The 17,548-nt window shown below is 48.6% G+C and overlaps 3 protein-coding genes and 1 non-coding gene across 7 annotated transcripts; 2 read left to right on the top strand and 2 right to left on the bottom strand.

The window, feature by feature from the left end:
* The first annotated feature begins 970 nt into the window (after positions 1 to 970).
* On the top strand, positions 971 to 4,240 carry LOC100824094 (flavin-containing monooxygenase FMO GS-OX-like 4). 2 transcript variants are annotated; one of them, XM_003572011.4, is made up of 7 exons: positions 984 to 1,565; positions 2,665 to 2,735; positions 2,820 to 2,972; positions 3,091 to 3,173; positions 3,282 to 3,417; positions 3,518 to 3,694; positions 3,804 to 4,240. In XM_003572011.4, the coding sequence occupies exons 1-7, from the start codon at positions 1,031 to 1,033 to the stop codon at positions 3,981 to 3,983; spliced, it is 1,335 nt and encodes a 444-aa protein (XP_003572059.2). In that variant the 5' UTR covers positions 984 to 1,030; the 3' UTR covers positions 3,984 to 4,240. The 2 variants fall into 2 exon arrangements, with proteins under 2 accessions (XP_024317888.1, XP_003572059.2); XM_024462120.1 differs by lacking the exon at positions 3,804 to 4,240 and having other exon boundaries at positions 971 to 1,565; positions 3,282 to 3,427; positions 3,518 to 3,688.
* A 531-nt stretch (positions 4,241 to 4,771) lies between these two features.
* Positions 4,772 to 4,842, bottom strand: TRNAG-GCC. The gene has a single exon. It is a non-coding gene; the product is annotated as a tRNA-Gly (tRNA).
* A 434-nt stretch (positions 4,843 to 5,276) lies between these two features.
* On the bottom strand, positions 5,277 to 6,960 carry LOC100840137 (probable xyloglucan galactosyltransferase GT19). Its single transcript, XM_003574261.4, has one exon. It carries the CDS (start codon positions 6,906 to 6,908, stop codon positions 5,535 to 5,537), a length of 1,374 nt encoding a protein of 457 aa, XP_003574309.1. The 5' UTR covers positions 6,909 to 6,960; the 3' UTR covers positions 5,277 to 5,534.
* Positions 6,961 to 13,303: 6,343 nt separating this feature from the next.
* Positions 13,304 to 17,509, top strand: LOC100839839 (probable trehalose-phosphate phosphatase 2). 3 transcript variants are annotated; one of them, XM_024461857.1, is made up of 13 exons: positions 13,304 to 13,527; positions 14,834 to 14,909; positions 14,986 to 15,078; positions 15,161 to 15,477; positions 15,564 to 15,704; positions 15,806 to 15,877; positions 15,992 to 16,120; positions 16,206 to 16,262; positions 16,340 to 16,441; positions 16,546 to 16,623; positions 16,709 to 16,849; positions 16,942 to 17,034; positions 17,156 to 17,509. In XM_024461857.1, exons 4-13 carry the CDS (start codon positions 15,187 to 15,189, stop codon positions 17,207 to 17,209), a joined length of 1,158 nt encoding a protein of 385 aa, XP_024317625.1. In that variant the 5' UTR covers positions 13,304 to 13,527; positions 14,834 to 14,909; positions 14,986 to 15,078; positions 15,161 to 15,186; the 3' UTR covers positions 17,210 to 17,509. The 3 variants fall into 3 exon arrangements, with proteins under 3 accessions (XP_024317625.1, XP_024317626.1, XP_010234985.1); XM_024461858.1 differs by lacking the exon at positions 14,834 to 14,909; XM_010236683.3 differs by lacking the exon at positions 14,834 to 14,909 and having other exon boundaries at positions 14,986 to 15,477.
* The last annotated feature ends 39 nt before the right edge of the window (positions 17,510 to 17,548 follow it).

Raw genomic sequence — 17,548 nt, 5'->3', positions numbered from 1 at the left:
TTATTTTTCTTCAAAAGCAGACCCCATGTGCGCATGTTTTTGGAACTTTGTTGATCGAAACAACAATTGAAGTGAAAACTAAGCATAGTTTGGGTGGTTAATGGGATGATTATAGTCCCAAACCAGATATCAAGCCCCAAATCTAACCCCACATGCATCTCATTAAAAGAGGTATATTCCTTCCATCAACAATTCAGCATGCAATGGAAGCATCGATAACGAGACGTCGCTGGTAATTTATCATGTTGAATCTCCGCAACTCCCGTCTTTGGCAGGTACAAGGTAGTTCCTCCGTCCAACAAAAGATGTCTTAAGTTTGTCAAAATTTGGATGTATCTAGACATGAATTAGTGTATAGATGCATTCAAATTTGATCGAAGTTGAGACATCCTTTGTTGGACTGGGAAAATATGTGATATGTGTGGTGGTGTAAGTGTGTGCGCACCTGCAAGCTTGGAGCAAGGAAATCATCGAACGGGCCTACAGTGTGGATGGAACTATGGAGTATAGCGGAGTCGGGATGGGCATAAAAACCAAAGCATGAACTGAAACCATATTAAACCATATTAAGCAATTATTAGTTAGTTCAATCTGAGATGTTTTTTGGTTTAAATCAAACTGAATTGCCGGGTTGAAGCATAAGTAGATTGTTTTTATTTTTTTTCCATCAGTTTGAGTTTTTGGGTGAACTGGCTGGATGCATGAAACTCTTTCGACGGTTGAGAATCGGTTTGTTGATTTAGAACACCAATTTGTTTGTCAGACCTGGAACCGATATGATTTAGCGAATGAAACAACCGCAACGGAAAACCAAACAGAATTTTTGGTCGGTTTAAACCGTGAATGTCCACTTCCGTGTTTGGCACTTTGGCAGCAGGGAAGCCCCGTCCGCTTCCCTCCAAATCGCCCAAGTCCACTCATGTCAAGCAAACCAACAGAATTGCAATCGTACACGACTCCGCGACGAGAAAAACCCCCGGACCCGACGGCGAATCCAAACCATTCGGCCTCGCAGCTCCACAAGCCTACCATGCCGTCGCCCTCGCTCCGGCTCGCCGTCGTTGGCGCAGGCGCGGCGGGCCTTGTGGCGGCGCGGGAGCTCCGCCGCGAGGGCCACGCCCCCGTCGTCTTCGAGCGCGCCGCCGCCGTGGGCGGCACCTGGCTCTACGCATCCCCATCGCACGCCGACCCGCTCGGTGCCGCCGCCACCCACTCCAGCCTCTACGCCTCGCTCCGCACCAACCTCCCTCGCGAGGTCATGGGATTCCTCGACTTCCCCTTCACCGCGCCCAAGCTCAGCTCCCCGGCCGCCGCCATCGACGCACGCAGGTTCCCCGGCCACCGAGAGGTGCTCCGGTACCTCGAGGACTTCGCGAGGCGATTCGATCTGTGCGATCTCGTCCGGTTCGAGACGGAGGTGGTTGGAGTCCGGAGGGAGGCCAGCGGGAGGTGGGCGGTGACGTCGAAAAAGCTCGGGGAGAAGGGGGAGCTGGACGAGGAGATTTATGATGCCGTCGTGGTTTGCAATGGACACTACACAGAGCCTCGCGTCGCCTCCATACCAGGTAATCATACTCCGCACCGCCAACTTGTTATCGTGCAAATTTAAATTTAGTCTGAACTCATATGCATATAAATTCTGGGAGGAGGTGCACGATCTAGTTTTTTTTTTAAACGGTCATCGACCGGATTTCATTATCAGATAATAACGGAATACACAGTTCACCCCCAACGAGTTTGCAATCTTGCTGACAGAGCAGGCAAGAAACAATGCTCAAAAGAAAAGGATACAAAACAGGTAGCAGTAATATAACTGATATAACTAAAGGAGGAAAGACGCTGGCACTCAGGGCCAGTAAACAAAATCTCAAGTTTGTTCCAGCAGAGAGGAGTCTTGATCTGATCATAAAGTGCACAGAGCTGATCATACTCCCCCTGCCTGCTTCTTCTCCGAGTCCTCAGTTGATGTTGAGCCCCCATCAGAAGTATCTTGGATTCTCCCCGTATCCATCCTCACCTGATCTTCATGGTGGCGCAGCGCCTCAGCCTGGAATGCCGCAACACCTGTTAAAAGATGAACTTTGTCCTGGTCAGTTTGCTTCCCTGCCCAGTATCTCATGAAAGCACAGGCATAACACACCATCTCAGCAGGAGATCGTATGAGTTTTTTCTCAAAGCAAGCTCGGTTTTAAGTTTCCAGATGGCCCAGCAAATGGCAGCCACCCCAATGATTTGAAGATTCCTAGAAGCAGGTAAATATTGCGTAATCCACCAGAAATATTGACAGAACATGCCAGGCCTAGTAGGAGCGCCAATTGTCTTACTCAGAACACCCCACACATATTTTGCTGCGACACAACCAAAGAACAGGTGATGTATTGTCTCAGGTTTATCACAGAAACGACAAAGTGTATCTCCCACCCAATTTCTACGAATCATGTTATCTTTTGTTGCTATTGCATTATGCAGAACAGCCAAAGCCAAATCTTGATTTTTAAAGGAAGTTTTGCCTTACACCCTCCAATGTTTAGTTAGAAACTTATAATGTTATGATCATCAGATCCACAAAATTATTGTGAAACTAGAAGTTATTTCTGAGCATTTGAAATTGTAAGAATAGATTTGAGATTGGTCACCAGATCTGTATTTTTCAAACATTGACAGGGGCAGATACCTGGCCTGGAAAGCAGTTGCATAGCCACAGTTACCGTGTGCCTGAGCCATTCGTTGATCAGGTGTGTATATTTCTCACTGTGATTTCTCCTCCCCTTATCTGTTGCCTGACCGCCTTAAACTTGAAGTATACGTCGCATTGGTAGGTAGTGATCGTAATCGGGGCCTCAGCAAGTGCGGTTGACATTTCGAGGGACATTGCAAGCGTTGCGAAGGAGGTCCACATTGCCGATAGATCAGCACCGGCTTCCACTTGTGAGCTGCAGCCTGGATATAATAATATGTGGCTTCATTCCATGGTAAACGCCCTTTTTTGTGGTGAGTGCAATATGGTGGCTTTATCCATGGAAGGGGCTGCCAGTATTTCTACAGAACATATTAATCTTGTTATGTAACAAATTAATGCCCGACTTGCAGACCGACCGTGCTCAGGAAGATGGCTGTGTGGTGTTCCGGGATGGCAGCACAATCAAAGTGGATGTCATCATGCATTGCACTGGGTATACATCTGCAGCATACCTGCAAGGCTGCAACTCATTTCATACATCTTTCCATTTTGCTATGTTGGTTGAAGCAAATGATGTATTCCCTGCATTTATGCTATCCAGCTACCTGTATGACTTCCCGTTCCTTGGGGATGATAGCACCATCACTGTGGAGGACAACTGTGTCGATCCGCTATACAAGCATGTTTTCCCTATAGAAGTGGCCCCTGACCTGTCCTTCATCGGATTGCCATGGAAGGTCAATCTGGGTGCAAATTGCCTTCCTCTGTTTAGATACACTTTTAACTGACTTTGCAAAGCTCTAGGATCTAAAACCTGCCAGTCTCTGTTTCATCCAGATTATCCCTTTTCCACTGTTTGAACTACAAAGCAAGTGGGTGGCCGGTGTTCTGTCAGGACGGATCAATCTCCCGTCCAAATCCGAAATGATGGAGGATGTGAAAGCCATCTACTTGAGACGAGAAGCTCATGGATGGCCCAAGAGATACACCCACAATTTTAGTGGTGACTATCAGGTAGTGTAGAGATGTCTGTTATGAGTGTCAGTTAGGAAAATTTATGCCGATTAGAAATTAGCATAGTTTTGATCGTTGTCCTCTGCTAATAAGTGTGCTCTATTTGCAGTTTGAGTACGATGACTGGCTCGCGGAGCAATGTGGCCATCCACCTATTGAAGAATGGAGGAAGATGATGTATGCTGCTAATGCGAGGAACAAGGCAGCTCGCCCGGAGAATTACCGCGACGAGTGGGACGATGATCATCTGGTGGCACAAGCAAATGAAGACTTCAGGAAACATTTGTAAAGCAAAAGCGCGCGCGCGCGCGCGCGCGCCCCCCCCCCCCCCCCCCCCCACAGATATATATATATATATATATTATGATTGTGATTCTCCTCAGTGATATCAGTACAACCAGCCAAAGTGCAAAGATAGGCCGCATCCCTGGCCTAACAATCATGGATTTACTGTCATATATCGTCACAGGATTGAGACGACAGACGCCTCTGTAAACTGGAGTATGATTTTGCAGAATTGGTAAACACAAGTAAAAGTAAAAGTAACCCGACACTCTTAGTGGAAGGCTGAAGGTTCTTGACTTCTTTCCGTTTGTTCTGGCAAATTAACCTATGGTATTCACGCTAAAAAAAAACTGTGGTATTGGTTTCAAGGGCACGCGAGCCAGATGAAGCAGCAAACCAGCGCTTCTCAAAAAAAAGGACGGGTGGAGGAAGAGGAGGAAGGCCTGGAGAGGACGAGTGGAGGAAGAGGCAGATTTTATCTAGAACGGGGAAGCGGAAGGAGGGAGATTGCTTGGGCCGAAATGGATCCCGTAAGTTCTTGGGCCAAAATGGACATTGGCTGCGTTTTTTTCGGGTTTTATAACCGGTTTCTCCTAAAAGCTGCCCTCACCTAACTTCCTGGAGAAATCACATCATAAATTTAGCTTGACTTCTAAATTAGTTTAGCCTAAACTAATTTGATAGTCTAATCAAATTTAGGTGGCGACTTCTCGAAGAAACCGAAAAAAACTGGCCCATTGACTTGCAAACATGTATATCCTGTTCACTAATTTGAGGCAAAATTATAAAATTTGCACCAGCCGGGAATCGAACCCGGGTCTGTACAGTGGCAGGGTACTATTCTACCACTAGACCACTGGTGCTTGTCGAGTGCAGCGATCAACACTGACTATATTACTATGCACAAATGTTTACGAAGTTCATTTCACCCGTCACACACACCCAAGATGGAACAACTGAAGATTTGGCGTTTACTCCTAACGTTTGTATTATCACAACAAGTTTTCATTACAGCTCGTTTGGCACCCCTCATGTACCAAATGAAATGAAATCTAATTTTTGGTAGGATTTTATTTGGTTGGATTTGAATTCCGGATTCAAAAATCATGTTTGTCTACCACATGGATTTGTAGAGTTAGACACAATTCCAGAAAAATGATGGCTTGCAGAAAAGAATTGAGGTTAGCTGTATTGTGATTCCATGGAATTACAAATTGAATTCATTTAGTTAATTCCGTGCCAACCAAACAAGTTAGTTTTTAAAATTTAAAATGAAATCCACGATTCTAGTCCCAAATGATAGGTGACAACCAAGCTGTGATCAAATAGGAGTAGCTAGTACTGAAGCAACACTCGAGAGATGGAGGTGATTTTGCTACATTCACACCTGCGAAAGAAAGACTTTGCTACATTCACAAAACAGGATGAATCTCTCTTCCTACACTGATACACTCGATCTCCGACACGGAAGATGGAAGGAACTGCACGATGGTACAGAAATGTTCAAATCTAGACTACGCGAATGTCCTCAAGAGCATTCCATTTCGTAGTCCTCCTACGGCTCGATGCTGTCGTCTTCCAGCGCGTATATCCTCTCCGGCTGGCCGTCCTCCAGCGCGCGCGTCCGCCCGCGTATCCTCCGGAGCGTGCCTTCCACGGCGAGGTCGACGGCGTCCATCCCCGCGCGCCTCAGCTCCGCCGTGCTCCCGTGCCGCCGGTACATCACCCGGGGGGCCATCTCCAGCGCGCGCTCCCGCATCCTCCGCACCTCCGCCTCAGGCACGGCGGCCAGCGTCTCGGCGATCCTGACGCCGCCCAGCACCACCGTCTCCTTCTGTATGTAGACCGAGAACTCGTCGTACCGCGCCGGGGGCAGGTGCCAGCCGTACTGCCTTCTCGCCGCCGCGTCCTCGAAGAACACCGGCACGCAGCCGGCGAGGATCGCGTCGAACGTCGACCGCCGCGTCGGTGTGTCTCCGGGCGGCTCCAGGCAGAACCTGGACCGGAGCATGGGGCGCGTGTAGCGGACGGGGTCGTGCGCGCACTTGCCGGCCGAGCAGTCGACCACGACGCAGGCGTCGGTGCGGTTCGCGCACTCGGCGAGGATGGAGCCCCGGATGTTGGGCCGCGACGGGCGGGAAACGCCGCCGGCGAAGAGCATCAGCACGGGACGGCGGGAGCGGCGGGCGCGGTCGAGCCAGGCCTGGAGCCGGCGGAGCGACGACGGGTGGAAGGAGGTCGGATGGGGGATCGCGTGCTCCTGCCATGGCCACGTGCGCGACTCCAGGGCCAGGACCGTGAAGTTCTCGAACTCCGGCCGGCGGATCAGCGACGTGGAGCCCCACATCCTGGGCTGCTGCCCCTTCTCCAGCTCCGGCGGCTGAGAGTGGTCCCACGCGGACCCGGCGAGGACGAGGAAATGGTCATGGCCGTGCCGTCGCGAGAGGATCTGGGGCCGGTCGTGGGCGAGGAACTCGGCGAGGGAGGCGCCGTGCGAGGCGGAGGAGTCGAGGAGAGCGGGGTCGAGGAGGTAGGGGAGGGCGTCGAGGGACGCGTAGTAGGGGACGAAGACGGCGTCGGCGAGGGCTGGGTCGGCGGCGAGGCAGCGGCGCTCGAGGATGCGGCGGTGGAAGAAGGGCTCGAGGAGGCGCGCGTCTGTGCGGTACCAGGAGCGGCTCCGCGGGTGGGTGCGCGGGCCGAGGCCGTGGTTGGCCAGCGACGCGCAGGACGGCGGGGCGGAGGCGGATGGGTCGGCGAGCGGGAAGGCGGCGTCGCAGTGGCGGAGGAGGTGCGTGTTGAAGCGCGGGGGCAGAGCCCGGATGTGGATCCGGCGGCCCGCGCAGGGGTCCTCCGCCGAGTCTTCGCTGGAGACGGCGGCGACGGCATGGAGGAGGACGGGTAAGAGGAGGAGCAGGACGGGATTGGGCATTTTGGATGCTGTGCGAATCAGTGGAGATGGAGAGAGACAGAGTGGTGTGGTGGTCTGACGCAGTTGTTAGTTTTTTTTTTAGAAGTTTACACATGTAAAAGGCCGTAACTGTCGATAACTGAATGGGCCCGAAGGCTGTCAAGCCCAAAGCAAACTAAGAGGACGGGCTAAATGTTTGGGGGCTACGTTGCAAAGGCCATAGAGTAGACCGTGGTAGACAGGTAGGCCATTAGCCCATTTTAAAATTGAGAAGTTCATATTTCGTCCCCAAATTTCGCCTCCAAATGTATCTCTATAGCTGCATACCTCTTTGAACCAGAAAACCGTTTAATTTACATCCTGAAATCACTAATACCAGATAAATCACACCCTTAACGGTTTTAGGGCCGACGTGACACATTTAAGACGGTTTAGAGACTGATTAGGTTTGTTGACTCTTGTTTGACCGATCACGTGACATTGGATGACCGAAATGCCCGCCCGTTGCCCAACCCAGCATGGCCGTTGTCCCCTCCGTGCTCCCCTGCACTGCTCGTCATACCCCAGCACACGGCAGCATGTAACGTCGAAACTTACACCCGTCGCATCACGCTGGTCAGTGATGTCGCAAATTTGGTCCAGCTTGTTTGGTTCTTGGCTTGCGCGCAGCGATGTATATTTTGCTGCTTGGATTGGCGACGGCGAGCGCTAGCTTATCTCGCTCGTCGGCCAGACGGACGCGCGGTGAGACGGAGACCGGCCGCGCCATGCAAGGACGACCCCGATCGAGATGGCCTGAGGGGATGGGGGGAACTTGGGCAACCGAAAGGCCGGCCGCAGCTCGTCGATTCGCGTGGAATACGAAGTTAATTAGCACTACTTGACTCCTCCACAAAAAAATTAGCACTACTTGGAACGTGTCAAAAAAAAAAAACAGTAGCAGTGCTTGGAGTTGGAGAGGTTTCGGCCGGGTAGGAGAGTATAGTGCGCGCACGCGCCGTCGGGCATGCATGTGCGGGGGGTTGCCTCGGTTGCCTGCTTAATTGGGTCGTCTTCCTCTGACTTGTCTAGACGTTTAATTGTCCAGCAACTGCCGCAAGTTGCAACCGCCGGCAGCCGGGAGTATTGTATGCAATTATGCATATATGTATTTGATCGAGCTGTACGCAGTACTATCTCGCGCGGTGCATGCATATTGACCGACCTGTGTACATGTACATATCTCGATCCGTGCAGTTCTGTTGCGTAGTGCAGTTAATGCAGTTGGAGTGTTGGACAGTTGGTCATTATATAATGCAACTGGGATTTGTTTTCCTGTACGCAGCCCCGTCATTATATAATGCAACTGGGATTTGTTTTCCTGTACGCAACTCCATCAGCTTACCTGAGAACCGGTTCTGTTGCGTAGTGCAGTTAATGCGTCGCAGGCTTCTTCTTTAATGGATGATACACCTTCTTGAATGTATTACCTGATTAGGTTTCGCGTGGGTGGACTGTTGTACTCCTGGTAAAAATACTTCATCAAGTGGTTCTGGCTGATTTGGCTGCCGGCTTCACAAAAACAAAAAATGTGGATGGGGAAGAGAGCTGCCAGCCTACACGCACGACTCCTGGTAGCATATGGTACTCTTAATTATGGAACGACGTCTTTTTAATTACTAGTGGTATATGTATATAAGGTGAGAGGTGAGTGATGGTGGTACCGCCCCTTGGGTTGGGACAACCGCCGTCATCGATATGTCATGGTGATGTTGTGTCTCGTACTTGGAGTATACTATGGCTGTCCGGGAGCTTTATTTAATTCATCTTTCTTGGAGGAGAAGGCATGCCTCCATCTTTGTTCAAACTGACAAAAAGACTTCAATCAGATTAGGAGAGCAAAACAAAGTTGACATCTTGTCTTAAATTTTCTGTCTTAAAAGGAGTAACTATTAGCAGCTGAATTTTTCATACGTACGCACGCAGGAAAACAATATCCTTCTCGAACAAATTGACATAGTTTTACGTGACAACAACGAACGGCAACCTACTTCCCAGAGATCGGCAGACGACGGTGACAGGGGCGCGCGTGTGCATACATTGGACCGACCTTTCATTCTTGTTCCTTTGTTTTTTGCTCCTCGGAACCAAGATTCTCGGATCCGCCTCATGCACCGTCACCGCCACGTCTAGGCATAGGCAACCAATCAGCTCTTCGCTATCTTCCACCGACAGAAAACGTCGCCGTCAGAAGATGGTGCCGTACGTGTTTGATCTCGATCACATGGTTTGACAGCGTGGGGACACCCGCGCGCGGTTGATTCTGGCCTTCGCCGCCGCATGCCTGTCTGGCTAAAATTGTTGGCACGAGCGAGATCGACGGCTGTTATTCTCATGGTTTGACCGACTCAAACTGGATCTTGAACGAACGAGAGGCATTTTAGCAAAGATGGCTTTAATTAGGTTCACATACACCGGAGTAATTTTTCTTTTGACGGGATCCACATACACCTAAGAATACTACTACTCCATCACGTAGTGAGTACTCCGTACTCCATATTTGCAGTTTTTTTTTGCGAACATCTATAAGCAGCTAGCTAGCTAGAGCTACTGTAGACAGAGTCTCATATATGGTCCAGTCGCGATCGACGTACGTGTCGGTGAGTTATGCACGGAGTACGTACGGTACGTGCGTTGTTTCCAGGCTGCTGAAGAGAGCTTGATCGATCTGGTCCTCCGTGCCTTTCTTGGAGGAGAAGACATGCATGCACGCATATGCAGTTATGCACGCTGCTCCGTGCAATCCGTGAAAGGACGAACATAAAGAAAGCAATATAAGCCAATAGCAATGTGAGACAGGGCGATCCGGCCGTAAAGCTGTGGTGTCTCGACGACATCATCCATCCTCCAAGTTTCTGTACAAACTGAGTCTATAAATTTGGTCAAAATTCTAAAAGTGTAACTTAGGACAAAATTAGAATATTCATATCTAGGAACACTCCTCTGGTCCTGGGTTCTAGCGTAGTTGCTAGGGGCTCTAGTTGCACCCTCTGGTGGTTCTGGGTTCGACTCCCATTTGGAGCGAATTTCAGGCCGGAGGGTTAAAAAAAATCCCCTCGTCTGTCACATACCAAAGCACAGGTCTAAGGCCGGTTTTGATCTCACGTGGTGCCGCGGTGTCGCTGTGTATGGGTGGGGTATGAGGTTCGGAGATTTTATAGGCCTGTGTGAGAAGGTTTTCTTCTTTCAAACGGTACCGGGGGTTTCTTCACCTCCGTAGGCCTAGTTTATTATATCTAGGAACAAAAGTAGTAACAATTCTTTTTCATGTTTGAGATATAAGCAAAACTTTTTGGTCACTAACTACATCAAACATCAGTGCACACGATCATGAAAATATAATCTAAATATTACAAAAACAATAAGGACCACTTGGGTCCGGTTATGATTGCAGTTGGGCAGCCTGACCACCCCGGTTTGATCCCGAGGATCGACTCGTGCTCCACAAGGGTTTGGACCAAGCTTGGTGCTACCAAGATATATCCTGGTACTCGTATTTGACACCTCCATTTCAGCATGCATAAAGATATTGTGTACCAACATTTTTTCTAAAAGCTTCTGCAGGATTCACACTCTGAGGTTTTCTCAATACACCAACAATAGGAACAATTAATATTTTTAACCTTAAAGATCAATAGCCTAAAAAAAAACCTTAAAGATCAATACGTCCAGACCATTCTTTCCTTGAAAATGCTGACAAGCCTCCTTACGGCGGGGAAGGGGGGTAGCAAGCCTGGACGGAATAACGAACGAGTCAAGAGTACTAGTCGATCTCGGTCCTTCAAAAAATTGTTAGGAAGTATATTCATGACAGCGAGCGTATACATACCTGTCAAATTAATCGGTCTGTGGTGACGTACTGCCTGACATCTTGACCTCAACGGGTCAAGTGGAGCTGTGCGTGCACTTGATTATATATAGCTGCACATTGCGTCGTGTGCAATGCCAAGTCGTTGCCGCCGCTCGCACACACATACGTACGCGGGAGCCTCGATCGGCCCCCGCCGCGATGACATGGACGCGCGTAGGCAGTAGGCACCGACCTTTTCCTTCTTGTTCGTTCCTGTTCCTTCCCCGGTCCCCTTGACTCTTCCGCGCGTCCGTTCCCTTGCTTGCACGGTGCACCGTCACGGCCACGCACGCGCGCGCATCGACCAGCTTTCGTGACCATTTCGCGGTAACTTGCACCGACACACAACAACGCCTGCCTACGTCGCAGTCATATCATGTAGTAGCGTCGTAGGTACCGGGCGGCGCCCGCGTTGGCGTGTGATCTCGCGTACGTAGTCGCCAGCGACAAGCTACGCCTATGAGCTACGGAGTACTACTGCCATTCGGCCGATGTTTTTTGGGTTTTTCTCTTGACGTGCACGTACAAGGAAGTTGCAAATTGCGAGGACCGACCGAGTACATACGTCGATCGTGCACTAATTTTCCAGAACTACTTCTAATACCACATTACGTCTACGTACAAGAAAGTTACGGAGTAATTAGCAACTATGCTTCCTTCAGTTAACCAAATTCTTGCACACAAAAAAGTTAACCAAATTCTATGAAATTATATTTAGAAAAATAAGGTTATTTTGCTTCTAAATTTAATTGGCGTTGTATTCTCAGAGGGAGGAGTGCACGTGATGTAACAAAATAAATAAATAAATCAACTAGCGTACGTGCGCGCGCGCGCCAAACAGCACCGCTCGCATGCACGTACGCATTAGCTGGACACGTGAACTTTCTTGTGGCTGCAAGAGTAGGCGGACCGTAGAAGGGTTGCTTCGAATCGATTTGTGGAGCCAGAAACTTCCGCTGCACAGGACTATCTGTCTCTTAGCTGTTGTTGGTATCACATGAATATTGTGAGTATTTTTTTCGGTATACATTACCTCTTGCACTACATAACTCGTTTCGTGAATCGGGACCCCGAACCCGAATCCAGTCTAGAATGCATGCTACCGCTAATCTGAACGACAAACTGGAATCAGTTTAGTCAGTTCCTCCATCTGTACGTTCATACAGTCACGCATATGCACCCAGCCGCCTCCTTCGAATCATTCGCTAAAGTACTATACCACAGATATTCCGTCCTAGTCCTACAACAACATGTCACTTCAGAATTTTCGTCGTTAGAAGTTTCAATATTCAACATCCATTTAGAATTAAAATTGGTCAACATCTTTGACGCTGAATTGGCAATGGATGCTTAAGAAGGGCAAATATTTAAATTGTTTTCAAATAGTATAAACTGATACTCTTCGGCTTGGTCTGTCTGTGCAGTTGCAGCTCCAGAAAATTAAACTCCAAAAGCTGATGCCATGCACTGCTGCTGCTGCTAGACCGGGCCCGGCGCCTTAAGTTAAAGAAGTCATATATAAATGCAAAGCAATACGTACGGGGAAGCGTGACGCCCCATGCCGGCCGTACATCCCATCCCATCGCATGCGATGCAACAGACAAGATCCGGAGCTCTGCGTACCACGAGCAACGAGCAACGCAACGCAACAGGGAAGTGCACAGTGTTTCCCGTTTGCCTGTCGATCGCTTCCCCATCCGGAGAGGGAAGGAGATGAAAACAATTGCTGTAACACAAGTTACACGAGACAGACCATGCTTCATCCTCTCAAAAAAAGAGAAAGACAGACCATGCTTCAGTGCGCGGGGAGACATCGCTGCCAGCTGCGACCTTTCCCGTGGCGCCATCGCGTGCCTCCCCGTTTCGGGGTTCTCTCGCTCGATCGGGGGTTCGGTCCGGCCCTGTACCGTGCCCGAAACAGTAACAAACGCACGTTGGCTCAGGTACCAGCACGGCATCTACCCAAACACTTTTGACAGGATTACTTGTGGCTTTCAATGGTTTAGGTCGTATGCGACCATGTACGAGTAGTTTAAGTGGCAGACTGATAATTCTTTCAGTTCAACTTTCGGGGAGTCAAAAAGACCTAAAACCAGTCATACTAGACCACACAGCTGCTCACATGGCGCCACGAGTGGCCAGCGCCCACCCACGTGTAGACCCGGTAGAGGGCGTAGAGCCCGCCCGCTGCCCACTCGGCACCACGTGTCGTCTCAACCTAGACGGTCAAGGATTCCCAATTTCCTTCCGCAACGGACCTACACACACATAGATCCCCGGACCACTCCGCGCTTTATTATTTAATAACCCACGCACGTGTGGACCCCTACAAAGCCCGGAGCCCCCTCCCCGCCCACAAGCTCGCCATCGCCGTTGCCTCCACGGACGTGACCCGCCAGGATCCTTCCACGTAGTAATCGGAAAGAGCATGACCCGCCTCCCAGGCCCCCGTGATGGCGAAAGCGAAACATAACGGAACGCCCGTGACGGGAAACGGCAGGTAACTACTTTTCCGGGATCCTAGACAGAGAGAAAGAGAAAGGTGGAGAACAGAGGGGGCAGAAGACACTAGAGGAGGGAGAGAGTCGCCGCCTATTAATACGAGGCCGCCTCTGTCTCTTCTCCTCTCTTTCCGGTCTTCTCCCCCACGAACCAATCCCCCTCCTCCATTGCCCCCCCGCCTCTCGCCGCCGTTGGTGCTCTTCTCCGGCGACGGCATTGCGGACGCACACCCGGAGGTTTCTCCGTCCGGTAAGGTTCCTCCTCCTCCCGGGATCGGCGCCGTTGGTTCCGTAGGATTTATTTTCTTTTTATTTCTTTACGACCTTGTCTTGTCGCGGCGTTCGTCTGGTAGATCTCGCTCGGAATTGATTCTTTCCCGCTTTGGTTTCGCGTGGAACCTCGGCGTGCTCGCTCTTGGTGCTTGGGTGCTCGGTCTCTGTTCCTCCGTGCGGCGGCCCCGGCCCCGGCCACCCGACGGGGAGCCAGCCAGAAATAAAAGCCGTCCCCGTCCTGTTCCATACGCTCAACTGTACCGGAGCCCCCCAAAAGATGCGATTTTTTGGCAATTAATCGGTGGGAAGGGGAGGTCGTGGATGGATCGTGGCGGTGGTTGGCGGTGTGGGATTCTTCGCGAGGGGTCCCATGGCCGTACCTTTTCTTGCCCTTTTCCCCGTTCCTTTTTGGATGCACTGCGAGGAGAGACGGGAAATAAAAGAAAAAGGAAGCAAAGCCTCGATGATTGCCGCAGTACACTCGCTGGCTTCCCCTTGTCGTCGCGTGCGATTGTCCTCGTTGGTTGGGGTTGATGGGGGCTGTGGCTTTCACTGCCGCCGTTGCGCGGGGCATGTTGTATCGGCCTGGCTCCATTATGATGTGAAGGCAGATTGGTTGTTGTACTGCTGATTCAATCGTTGGCTTGGCTCCATCAAAAATCAGATTGATTGGTTCCATTATGATGTAAAAGGCAGCTCAGCTGATTTAATTGTTGCGTTGTTTAATTGTTGATTTTGTTTACGTTTTAGTTGCTACTTGCTACCGTTAACCGATAGCACTAACAATGGCCATGTGCGCACGTTCTGGACTTGTCAATTATACATTCTTGATTTCCAACTGCATGTTTCCCTTTTGCATACAAGTCAGCTGTACCTTTTTAATCATTTTCTTGTATGTCATCGGTTGCCTTTCGTCAGAATTTTGTGTAGGCGGTTTCTCTGTAAAACTGGAACTATGAGCTTGCTATATTCTGTACTTGTATCATTTGTTCCAAGTTTGCATTTTGAGCTGCTGACGATGGATGGATGAAATGCCATTTTCCAAGTAATATTTGGTTGTGCATAAAAGGAACTAGACCTAACGAATTGATGTCTTACCATTTTTTTCCCTTGTCGCTCAGGAATCTTAGCAGAAAGTTGCACTACTCTATATCCTTATTTAACTTGCAAGACAAAAATAGTAGCTATGCTGTAAAGCAACAAGAGCAGTGTTGTCAGCTGTTCTTGCTTTAGGTTTGGTCTTCCATTAAATAACAGACGTGGTCATCTTTTTCTTAATGCAGTGTTGCTAGTGACTGCCTACAATTATTGATCTTGGAGTAGATCAGTCAGATGCAGGAGCTTTCCTTTATATGACCAGTATGCGCCCAGATATTCTTTTATTGTTGATCTGATATCCGTTACGTTTCCCAGCTAAATTTGTTTGTTAACACAGAATGCAGGATCTTCTCACTTGATGGGGTTGATGCGGTTCATGCATGTTTGCGGTGACAAGACATTAAGACGTTGGTTTTTCATTGATAAGAGGGTTGGTTGAGTGTTCTCTGTCATTCTTCAATCCAGCACTCTCCTTGTGTTCTTCATAGCTGTTGATAGTCAGTTTGCAGCAGTACTAAGAGGAAGTCTTGTTCTGTTGATGGATTTGAAGACAAGCCTCAACTCTCCTGTTTTTGTGGATCCTCTCCCTTCATTAGCCTTGCCATCTGCTGTGATGACGTACACAACACCTACTAGCTTCCCTGCTTCGGGGCTGTACTTAAACACTCCAAAGAAGAAGCCGCTGCCCAGCAAGATCGAAGAAGTTCGTGCAGCTGGATGGCTCGACCTCATGCTGGCTTCGTCACCTCCTCGCAAGAGGCAGGGCAAGGAATTCCTGCCCAACGATATTCAAGCTGACGATCTTGATTTGAGATATCATAATTGGATGGTACGTATTTGAATCCGTCGTATTCGATAGAGTTTAAAGGAAACTGCAAAACCCATAATAAATGATCCGGTTGTTCCGTTTTGTAGGTAAAGTATCCTTCAGCTTTAACCTCATTTGAGGCAATTACTGAGCTTGCCAGAGGTAAAAGGTTGGCATTGTTTCTCGACTACGATGGAACTCTTTCTCCGATTGTGGACAATCCTGCAAATGCAGTAATGTCGGATGAGGTTTTTTCTTAAACCCTTGGTCCATGTACAATTTAAAGTGTCAGACCTATGTATTATCAGATAAGTTTGCCATCCAGAATTCTAATTTTTTCTTTGCACAGATGCGTGCTGCTGTGAGGCATGTAGCGTCGCTTTTCCCAACTGCAATCATTAGTGGAAGATCTCGTGATAAGGTATGATGTTCATGTTCATCAGGTGAACTGCTCTTCCTGTCATCCTGTCTATGTCTGCATTTCACCTCTTTTATTGAATCGTATCTCTCGTCAATGTATTTTCACCCTCCCCAGGTGTTTGACTTCGTGAAACTAACTGAATTGTACTATGCTGGAAGTCATGGAATGGACATCATGGGACCTGTTAGGAAGTCTGAGTCCAGTGGTCACCCTGTGGAATGTGTTAGGTCCACTGATTCAGAGGTGAAACAACTTTGTTTTGATTTGTGCCACCACAATTTATTCCTCTGTTTCATAACTTCAACTGCTCACTTACTTTCACTCATAGGGTAAGGAGGTCAATCTCTTCCAGCCCGCCAGTGAGTTTTTGCCTATGATCGCTGAGGTATGTATCGATGTTTTAAGCTCAGTCTGCCATTTTATGCCATACGGTGCAGCTTGCTCACATTCTTGGCTTGTCAGGTGTTCCATAATCTTAGTGGGAGTATCAGGGACATTGATGGCGCAAGGATGGAAGATAACAAGTTTTGTGTGTCTGTGCATTACAGAAACGTCGCACCACATGTAAGTCTGAATCTGAGAGTAACTTTCAGTTCTACACAGGAACCATTTGATTGAAAAATGTTAGCTTGATAATCATCTCCTCTTCCATTATGATGTCTTCCTAGGACTACGAAAAAGTTCATCAACGTGTAACCAACGTTCTGAAGGACTACCCTTGTCTTAGGCTTACCCATGGGAGGAAGGTGAGGATTATGCACAACAACAGGCTCTATGTTATATTATTTCTAAATTACAATATTTTGTATTCAGTTGTGCACTTGAATACAGGTTCTTGAAGTTCGTCCTGTGATTGACTGGAACAAGGGGAAGGCTGTGGAATTCCTACTTGAATCGCTTGGACTAAGCGAGAGTGATGATGTTCTGCCTATCTATGTTGGAGATGACAAGACTGATGAAGATGCATTCAAGGTAAACCATGTCTTTCTTGACCTGCAAACCCCATAAGTCAAAGTGCTTTCGTTGTCTCCTGAGGTATAAAGGTGTCCCCTTGGCATAATTAGGTTCTGAAGGCAAATAACCGTGGCTTTGGAATTCTGGTGTCATCTGTGCCCAAGGACAGTGATGCCTTCTACTCCTTGAAGGATCCAGCTGAGGTACATCTGCTCACATCCTTTGGTTTCTTTCTACAAAATTGTGACGATAAGTTCATGTTAAGAACCAGTAACCCCATCTAAAGAATCAGTAACCTCAGAATGAAATTTTCTTACATTATAGGTGATGGAATTTCTGAGTAAACTGGCTGCATGGAAGGAGGAGGAATCCAGCTGAGGAGAAGGGGAAGAACACTACCGGTTTTGCTGACCTGGAGAAGCACCAATTATAAATACAGGCTAACCAATAAGTTGGCTGATATGGAGGAGTCAGGCCAAAGCTTTTTCGATTTGGCATTTTGTAAAAGAGGCTGCCGCAATTTTTGGCCTTCTTTTTGTTACTGGGATTCTGATCCATTCCATTCTTTTATTGTTTCGGTTCCTTTATTAGTATATATCAATATAAATTGGAAATTTTCCTGCCTGTGTATGTTTCAAGGCTTATGAAAGGGTGTTCATTATTTTTATTCTATGTAAATTGCATTCCTGGTGGCGTTTGCTTTACAAAATGCCAAAT

Source organism: Brachypodium distachyon, chromosome 3 (assembly GCF_000005505.3).
Source record: "Brachypodium distachyon strain Bd21 chromosome 3, Brachypodium_distachyon_v3.0, whole genome shotgun sequence".
In the NCBI taxonomy this organism is placed as follows: domain Eukaryota; kingdom Viridiplantae; phylum Streptophyta; class Magnoliopsida; order Poales; family Poaceae; genus Brachypodium; species Brachypodium distachyon.
This window is presented reverse-complemented; position numbering and strand designations above follow the sequence as displayed.